The sequence below is a fragment of the Juglans microcarpa x Juglans regia genome, chromosome 8D, assembly GCF_004785595.1.
Source record: "Juglans microcarpa x Juglans regia isolate MS1-56 chromosome 8D, Jm3101_v1.0, whole genome shotgun sequence".
In the NCBI taxonomy this organism is placed as follows: Eukaryota; Viridiplantae; Streptophyta; class Magnoliopsida; order Fagales; family Juglandaceae; genus Juglans; species Juglans microcarpa x Juglans regia.
This window is the reverse complement of record NC_054608.1, coordinates 21,656,325-21,666,490: the sequence shown is the minus strand read 5'-3', so window position 1 is coordinate 21,666,490 and position 10,166 is coordinate 21,656,325. Positions and strand designations below refer to the sequence as shown.

Here is a 10,166-nt window from a genome sequence, read left to right as displayed (position 1 = left end):
ATATTTTTTTATAAATCGTTGTAGTCATATTGATGCAATAAAAGGTTGATTGGCTCATACATTTTGTCTCTACTCTCCCTTGGCAAATAAAGGAGGAAACAACTTAGTAAAGTGTTTCCCTCCTTGCCCTAAAAATGTGGTCAAGCCTATCTCCCGCCTAACATAAAGCCAAGTATATCCACTTCTCACAACAAACAAAGGAGGAAACAAATTTCTAAAGTGTTTCCCTTCTTGAACAAAGGAGGAAACAGCTTAGTAAAGTAAGCAACCGGTAGATCGACGATGAAGCACCCATTCTTTTCGCCATTTCCTCATACTTATTCATGAGGTTGCACAGTTCATGGTGCATTTTCCTCCATTATTCCTCACTGGTGTCTACCCTAAGGCACTCCAAGATTCTGCATGCTCATTTTGACTCGACCCCACATCCTCCTACGGCCCATTGTACCTCCTTTTCAAGGCTTCGTTTTCTCATCAAAGTCTCTCCAATTCCTCTGCCATTTTCCTCATGTGCTCCTCCATTTTAGCAAATCTTCCTTCCATGTTTTTTAACGATGCTTTCTATCCACGGGCTGTATGAGAGCACATTGTAGCCGGCATACAAATGTGTTTTTATGAAGATCCCACAGAAGGCGCCACTGTTGATGACATGTTTTGCACATCGGGTATTGGGCTCAATTACCTGCAACAAAAGAAAGATGGGGGGCTTGGGCTAGATGGAGGGGCGAAGAAACTCCTCCCCCTCGCTAGCCCCATGAGCCTTGGTGTGATCTCTCGGTGCCAAGGGCAGTCCCCCAATGTCTTCATAGGGCATCTCGAGGCCAATAGGTATCTCAGGAGCATAACCCAGGAATGCGGAATTCATTACCACGTCGATGTCTATCTCTTTTTGGTCGAGTGACTCAACAAGGTGACCACGAGTTGGCGATGGCTGATGTACCTATCCTCGATCAGCTAGCCCGAGGGACTCAGGATCCAAGACTAATGCTAGATCAGCCTCTACCTGGTTCATAATTTCCTCCAGGATATCAAGAGTGGGAGAGATTGGTTGAACAAATCCAATACTGGCTTCCAGGGGTGGCGAAATCTACTGTTGTTGTTCAACACCACCCAAAGGAATGGAGGCCTCATCATCAGAGCTTAACTCACTCGTGGCTTCACCTTCACTGTGACTTGAGTCACTATCTTGTCGAGGTCTCTTCCCCTTCTACTTCAGCAAAGGAGCTCCCTTTGCCTGTGAGGATTGGACGACCTACTCAAAAATAAGCTTCCAACAACATGGGCACAATTTGGTGGCACCAAAGGCTAATCAATGTTAGCCCGGGTAAGAAGAACATTAGACCAAGTGGTATCATTATTTTGTTCAACCCAAGAATAAATAAGCTACAAGTGAGTGAGCCTGTTCCGATCGGAAAGTGTTATATATGGTGAGGTTACAATCCTCAAATAACAACCCACAAGGCATGAACTATAAACTTGCTTCACTTAGAGGGAAATCAACCCCTACCTGAAACAAAGAAAAATTTCTTATGCCACTCCTTGGCATGAGAGTAGCAAGACTCCAAATGCGCCACCCTATAGTTAGTCCGAGAACAAAAGCTACATTGGTTTCCATCAAGGCGTCGAACACCATGAGTAAAAACAAACTCTCAGGCACTAAGGTCAGGATATTCCTCGCTAGTATACTCTAGAACTTGACGCCATGCCACACAACACCACAGCAAAATCCTCCAGGCACTAGGAAGAAGTTGTGAAGGTGCAAAGCCCAAATAATCCAAAACATGGTGAACAAGGCAACAAAATGGGAGCAGGGAGTCCCATACAAAACAGCTTGTATATAGACCAACTCACTCAGTGAACCCTTCTGAGTCAACAACTCGACAGCAGATTTCGTGCAGATCCAAAACCACCGAATCTGGAACCCCATAAAGGGATCCACAAGCATCGAAGCATTGCTGGGAGCCATTGACAATGAATGGAGGAGGGGTTGAGAGGAAGAATTGAAGGTTAGATATTTAGGGTTTGAAGGAAGGCACAACGGAAGAAAGCAATAAGAGTTTGAAAGGGATTGAAATGACAAAAAACCAAAGTACAAAAGAATAAAGAAATTTAAAAGGATACAACAATGGTTGCATGGCTCCCAGCAAGGAAATGACAGTTGTCACTAGCAAGAGGGCAATACAAGCATTTCTTGCGATTCACGCTCCACAAAAGGACATGGAAGGCAAAACAGCACACGTTACCCAAAATGTGGGAAAACGTGTGATAAAGAAAACAATTGCGAATGAAGTGAAGTAGGCGAAAGGTCACTAAAACAGTGCGAAATAGAGTGGCAATTCCCATCAGACCCCTTTGATAGGAATTCGCAAGGTAATTGAAGGATCAAATATTCTCTCTTGTGAAGTGGGCCGAACCACACACCATAAGGCCTCTGAATCCCTAATCACAAGCTTGCCCAGCAAAAATGCAAGGCAATGACTGCCAAATGTACTAATACAAATTTTTTTTCTCACCATCATTAATAGTGGTTGAATGATGTAATGGCAAGGAATCATATGAACGATCTCAAACATGATAATCAACTGGAATACTCACCCACAATATTGATCCAACTTAGCACGATAGTAGACTCATAGTACTAACAACCCGTTGTCTAACCATGATCGGAGAGGATCAAGCCACTAGGTGAGTCATACGAATTAAACACTCAGGCCTCATTTGGATGTTGAGATGAGATGATATAAGAAATTTGTGAATAATAATAAAATGATTTGTGAATAGTAGTGAAATAGTTTGAATTAAAATATTTTATGGACTTTTGGAAAATGAGAGAAAAAAAATTGAATAAAAATATTATAAAGTTAAAATATTATTAGAGTATAATTTTTAATATTATTTTTGTTTTGGGATTTGAAAAAGTTGAATTATTTTTTGTGTTTTGTTTGAAAGTTTAGAAAAGTTGTAATGATGAAGCAATGATTTGTAATGTTTGGATGTTGAGATGAGATGAGATGAGACCATTTTGCAATCCAAATGGGCCCTCAATCTATATGAGTGTCAAAGCACAAGCTAGAGGTAACTTTTAAACAATTTGAGAATTGAAACACTCTATACACTTTATTCTGACTTTGGCATCAGAGGTGTCCTATACCACACCAAGTCTCTCTTATTTTCTTGATACGGGTTATCAGATATCATTAGCAAAAGTAAAACACGTCCACAACATTACTAATTTTTTTTAAATTATTTGTAACGTAGACAATTGTAAGTCAGGTATCATATTTCCTAGGATATATTATTAACTAGACAATGGACACATATTCTTAATTTCACAAAAATATAACACATCTCCGATTTAGTTCACAAAAGTATGACACATTTACATATTTCACACAAATATAATACATATCCACTAGAACATGTATTCTACAAATTTCACACAACATGATGGCAACAAGGTCTTCAAACATGTTGAATGTTGAGCCTTCTTATGTATGCTGCAATGATTGTCTCGCATGATTTTGACCATTGAAAACACAAGATAGATCTCGACATGGATCAGGCTCGATTAATGTTATAGATAGCATGAGGGAAGGTGATAAATCTACCTCTATACTTCCTCATCCTATTGAGTCACGGTGTTTGACTGGAGGTAGTCTACCATATGCATTAATAATCCCAACCTACTACTTGAATCTGGAATGAGTGTGCGCCTACCATATGCATTAATGGCCACTTAGCAGGGTCACCTTCGACAAGAGTGAGGGCCACTTGCAGAAGATTAACAATATTGTGGCAACACGTGATGACATTGAGCATGATCCGACTACTACAACTATCATTGCTACTAAAAATGCTACGAGGAGCATCAAACGATATATTTTGATCAAGGACATAGAGATTATCACTGCACCCATCATGACTGCTATATATGTAGGAGGTCCTCGATAATCTAGGTCAATAATTTAATTTCTACGAGCGTTTTCACACACTACAAGAAAACTGTTTATTTGTGGCCAGTTAATTCCAACGAAATGACTATTTACAGTCAAAATGAGTCTATTTTTATCACAATTGATCTTTTTGCTACAATTAAATGGCTACAAAAGTCTATTTTTCTTGTAGTGACAGGCACCATTGTCACTTTTGGATAGATGTTTTGCATTTCATTTTGGTTCATATTATTGGACTTTTTATTTATACGTTATCATTTTGTACTTTTTTGTTCTAAAAAGAATGGATTAAGTAGATCTTTTGGAAAGAGAATTTATTTTATTCGCAAATTGTTATATACAGTTTTTATGTTACATTTTACTCATCATTTTACGTATACTCGTTTTACATAATTAATAAAAGAATATTAATTTGCACATCCAATTAATTTGAATTGTGTCTTCCAAGGTATATAATGTTCACATAATAAGGCGTTGTTGTTTTAATAATTATATAAGGGGCAGTTTTGTTCTCTTCCTCTCATTTCTTGTTTAATATTTTTTCAAACTATTCAAATTTATGCATTTAATTACTTGGATGCTTTTCCGAAATATATAATCAATATTTACTTCCTATAAATAATAAGTCGGGCCTTGAATAATTTTCATTGTTTAGATAGAAAAGTTAAGGGAAAATATATTTATAACCGTGAATTATGTAACTACCACGTAATCGTTTTAAAAAAATAAATAAAATATGAAACTTATATAAAAAATAATAATAATTTTTTAATAAAGACCACACTCTTTTTTAAAATAATTACACGACGTTTACACATTTTACGATTGTGTATATAATTATTCGAAAATTAATAAACTTAGTTAATGCTTATTTTTTCAAAATTTTCAGCAGTTTTGAAAAAATTTATAAAACAAATTTTATTTAAATGTTCATCATTGTTCGAATAAAAAAGAGTACTCAAACAGTCTGAAAATCTGTTCAAACATAAAAGCAACGTTCAAACCATTTGTAAAACTTTTCTTCCAAAATTGTATATAGCTTCCCGCCACAACGATCGTTGAAACCATTATCTCGTCCTTCGAATGTAAATACCATATTGTTCGAACGGATTACTATATGTTTAAAAGCATTTCCTTTTTGAGATGATGTGTTTCGTTCTAGACATTATTGTTCGAATTTGACAGGGGTGATCTGGGGTCTAATTCAAACTCTGTTGTTCAATTCGGTTCTTGGCTACGAGCTGATGAAAGGCTTCGTCAAAGGTCCCCTTTCCAGTCGAGTTTTGGAAATTACGGTGGAGAGAATTCAGAAGGCAGTGCGGCTCACTAGGTCTCCCCAAAGGGTTCAGGTCAGGGCCAATGAGTCAGTTGTGGCAGTAGCGAGAATCACGGTCTGCTGGATGATCATGGGCAGTTAAACATTGCAGGATCTCAGGCTTTACAAGGGCAGTTGCGCACGACAATGATGTTCTACTAGAGAAGGGCGCGAAGGAGGGGATAAGGCAGTTACACTCTGGTTTGAATTTGAGGGACTCTATGCCTAAGACAGGGGAGACAAAAGGAAAGGTGGTGGATTTGGATGGACCTTGCGAATTTGTATGGGCTGGCAAAGATGCTGAGTTACACATTGGGCAGTCTACAAACCTCTACTTGGTAGACTTGGCCGTTGATCATACTACGAATTCTACTTCTCTTATAGGGGGGGGGGGGGGGGGGGGGGGGGGGCGTAGATGGAAGCGCCGTGCTCGAGGGCAAGGTAAATCTCAAACTTCTTCTGGTTGGGTTTTTGGTTCTAAAAGGCTTATTGCTATACCTGAGGAGTTGTCTACCTCTTGTAAGGGAGTTAAAAAATCAAAAACGGAGTGTCATAATGTTGATGTTTTGTCAAATGAATCGGCGGTGGCTAGAAGTCAACCTTGCCGAACATTATGGAACTCTTAAGTTGGAACTGTCGGGGGCTTGGGAACCCCCTAACAGTTCAGAGCCTTGGTCTATTAATCAAGGATAAAGGTCCCCCCGACATGGTTTTCCTTATTGAAACTAAGTTATCTAGTGAAAAGGCTAGGAGAATTTCTAGAAGATTTAAATATGAGGGTTGTATTGTTGTTGATGCAGTGGGGAGATGTGGAGGTTTGTTATTTATGTGGAAGTAGGAAGTTAGTTTTGATTTGTTTAATTAGTCCCAAAGGCATGTTAATGTTTTTATATCAAATGAAGATGGATCAAAATGGTTACTCACGTGTTTTTATGGTCATCCCATTCTTAATAAGAGAAGTGAGTCTTGGCAGCTTCTAAATTCTTTTAGACCATATGGGATGGTGTGTTATTGGGGATTTTAATGAAGTTCTATCCCAAGATGAAAAGGTAGGGGGTAGACCTAGAGGGGGAACTCAGATGAGGTCTTTTAGAAGGGTTGTTGAAGATAGCCAGCTTTATGATCTTGGGTGGAAGGGTTTTAAATTTACTTGGAGTAATCGACATGAAGATTCAACTTTCACAAAAGAGAGATTGGATAGAGTCTTACCATGGAAGGCAGACTTTTCAGATACAAAGGTGGAAACTCTATCTGCTATTTGGTTAGATCATTGTCCTATCCTTTTAGATATTCAAGTGGGAGGGTTGTTGAAAGAAGACAATTTTTCTAATTTAAGTATGAAGTGAATTGGAGTAAAGAAGAGGGGTGTAACGACCTTAATGCTTCTGAATGGCAGAGAACCAGTGGGGTGGGGAGGAGTTTGCAAAATGTTCAACAGAAACTAGAGGTTTGTAGTAGAAGCTTGAAACAGTGGAGTAAAAATCTGGTAAGAAGCAGGAACAGAGATATCAGAGAAAAATCACATGAGATGAAGCTCCTTCAGCAAAATGAAAGGCCATAAAACATGAGACAATTAAAGAGTTTGCAATCAGAATTGGGTTTCTTATTAGATCAGGTGGATCTAAGGTGGAAACAAAGGGCAAAAAAACATTAGTTGGCTCAAGGTGATAGAAATTCTAAATTCTATCATGCTTGTGTTAACCAAAGGAGGAAAAATAATTGTATAAAAGAGGGTGGAGGATGATGCAGGAAATCTGTTAACAGGTCATGAGCAGATTTCAAGGGATTTTTGGCTCCATTTTTCTCAGGTTTATAAATCTTCTAGTCCCTCAGTAAGTTCCATTGATAGCTGTCTTTCTGGTGTTCAAAACAGAATAACAAATGAGATGCAGATGTAGCTTGACCTTCCATGTACTAGAGCTGGTGTAGAGGTTGCTATAAATCAGATGTCCCGCTTTAAATCTCCTGGTCGGGATGGGTTTAGTGCAGGTTTCTGCAAAGATAATTGGGATCAAGTGGGGATTGATGTCAGTGAAGCTGTGTTGGAATTCTTAAAAGATGGTTGTATTCCTCAAGACCTGAATCACATATTTATTGCTCTGGTGCCTAAGGTTAACTCCCCAACTACAGTGCACCAATTCAGACCAATCAGATTATGCAACGTATTATATAATTTGATTTCAAAAGTTCTAGCAAATAGATTAAAGGGGGTATTGTCAAAAATAATCTCTTTGAATTAAAGCGCATTTATCCCTGGGAGATTAATTTCTGATAATATTATGGTGGCATATGAATTACTTCATTCTATGAAATCCAAGCAGAAAGGCAAGTTGGGTAGTATGGCTGTAAAGCTTGATATTTCAAAAGTTTATGATCGAGTTGAATGGTCTTTTTTGGAAGCTATGCTTGGGAAATTGGGATTTTGTGCTAGATGGACAAGTTTTCTTATGAAATGTGTTACATCTATAAGTTACTCAATTCTAGTCAATGGGATTCCAGGGGATGATATTTTGCCTTCAAGGGGCTTGACAAGGAGATCCCCTATCTCCATATCTCTTTTTGATACGTGATATGTGCTGAGGGACTCTCTTCATTGTTACAAGAGGCTGAGTTGCATAAAGGAATTCAAGGAGTTGCAGTTACAAGAGGGGATTAAGGATTAACCATCTATTATTTGCGGATGATTGTGTTATTTTTTGCAGGGCAAAGATTGAGGAATGGGCTAGAATTTTGCATATTTTGCAGCTATATGAAAGTGCATCTGGCCAAACAATCAACAGACAGAAAACTTCTCTCCTGTTTAGCTCTAACACGGCTGTAGCCACAAAAGCTTATATTCTCCAAAATGCTAAAGGTGTTTCCTGTGGTGACTACAAAAAGTACTTGGATCTCCCTACAATTGTAGGTAGGCCAAAAAATAACACGTTCAGGAGCCTTGAAGAGAAAATATGGAAGAGGATACATAGTTGGAAGACTCACTTCTTATCTGCAGCAGGTAAGGAAATCCTTATCAAGAGTGTGTTACAAGCAATTTCTACTTACACAATGAGTGTTTTTAAATTACCTGGGGTGCTGCTTAAAGAGATAGAACTAATGTTTTCCAAGTTTTGGTTGAGTCACAATAAGGAAGGGAGAGGGACTCATTGGAGAAGTTGGAAGAGGCTTGGAGAGTCAAAACAGAATGGGGGCTTAGGATTTTGAGATTTGCACTATTTAAATCGAGCTTTACTTGCAAAACAAGTATAAAGGATCATTCAGGATCCTTGTTCTTTAGTGGCTCGGATTTATAAAGCAAAGTATTTTAAGAATTGCAAGATTGTGGATGCAAAACAGGGGACATCCTAATGGTATTGATCTTGATTCCACAGTGTCTACTCTTATTGATTAAGGCAGCTACAACTGGAATAAGGAATTGATAGGTGCATTCTTTAATCAAGAAGAAGCTAGTTTAATCTGTAGTATTCCTATAAGCTCAAGGGATGCTCAGGATAAGATCATTTGGGGCTTATCTAATGAAGGGATATTCTCTGCAAAAAATGCATATTTTACTGATCTTGATGCTAAAAATCAGAAAGTTGGTGAGTCTTCTGGGGAAAAGCAGGCTCAGTCGCTATGGAATAAGATTTGGAATCTGGGAGTGGTTGGGAAGGTTAAACAGTTTATGTGGAAAGCTGTCTCTGATCTCCTACCTACTAAAGTTAATCTGTTTAAGAAACAGATTGTTGAAAATGCCTATGTCCTTGCTGTAATTTGGTAGATGAATCTGTTATACATGGATTATGGAGTTGTACTGCAGCAATGGATGTGTGGGGGGAGAGTGGTAGCCCTGTTTCGAAATGGAGCAGCAATTATGCAGATTTTGAGGAGTTATGGTCTGACTTTATCCATAGGCTTGGTGATGAAAGTCTGAATCTGGTTGCTGCATATGTTACAGGATTTGGATTAGAAGGAATGAATTAGTTTTTGAAAGTAAGTTTCGAAGTCCAAAACAGAATCTAGCTAGAGCTGTTACTGAGATAGAGGTCTTCTCAAATGCTATATCAGAAGCTGTTCTCAGGCCTGAGAGATCATTACCAGAAGCTGGAATGGATTATTGGAAACCACCTGCAAGTTCTTGGATGAAGTTTAACTTTGATGCAAGTTTTGTTAAAACTCAGTAGCAGATGGGGATAGGTGTTGTTATTCGAGATTCAGCAGGTGATATTCAGGTGGTGTTAGCTACTCAAAGAAATTTTGTAACCTCTGCCTACTTAGCTGAGCGTTATGCCCTTTTAAGAGCAGTAAACTTATGCACTGATCTGGGTTTTGAGAATGTTGAGTTTGAAGGAGATGCTAAGGCAGTTGTTGATGCAGTAAATGCTACGGCTTCAGATTCTTCATGGTCAGGTCAGATTATTGAAGACATTAGGCAAGCCAAGTTACTGCACTCAAGATGGAAGTTCTCTTTTATCAGAAGGGAAGGAAATCAATCAGCTCATCAAACTGCACAGTTAGCGCTTTCTTTAGATATAGAAACTGTTTGGATGGAGGAAGGACCTGTTGCGGTTCTACCTTATATTTAGATAGTGATTTTGGCATCGGAGGCTTCCCAAATGCCCCTAAGCCCACATTTGTCTCAATGTTTGCTGGTAGAAAGATCTTGACCCGGGTTGCTACAGCTTAGCCCAGGTGTACGAAAAATGACATTAACATCAACAATACCAAGAAGCATCTCCTGTTGGATTGTGTATTGGTTTTCCTTGACATTGAATTGAATAAAGCTCTCTTCGTTGTAAAATTCTTTAGCTACTGAAACGGATATTTGGAAACATTTTTCATCTCATCTCATTTTTTTCTCAAATATAATTCAAACATAAACACTTTGAAACTAATCACTACAACTTTTTCAAACTAATCAT

The 10,166-nt window shown here is 38.4% G+C and overlaps 1 protein-coding gene across 1 annotated transcript; it reads left to right on the top strand.

Moving 5' to 3' along the window:
- The first annotated feature begins 9,431 nt into the window (after positions 1 to 9,431).
- LOC121242276 lies at positions 9,432 to 9,830 on the top strand. The gene has a single exon (XM_041140165.1). It carries the CDS (start codon positions 9,432 to 9,434, stop codon positions 9,828 to 9,830), a length of 399 nt encoding a protein of 132 aa, XP_040996099.1.
- The last annotated feature ends 336 nt before the right edge of the window (positions 9,831 to 10,166 follow it).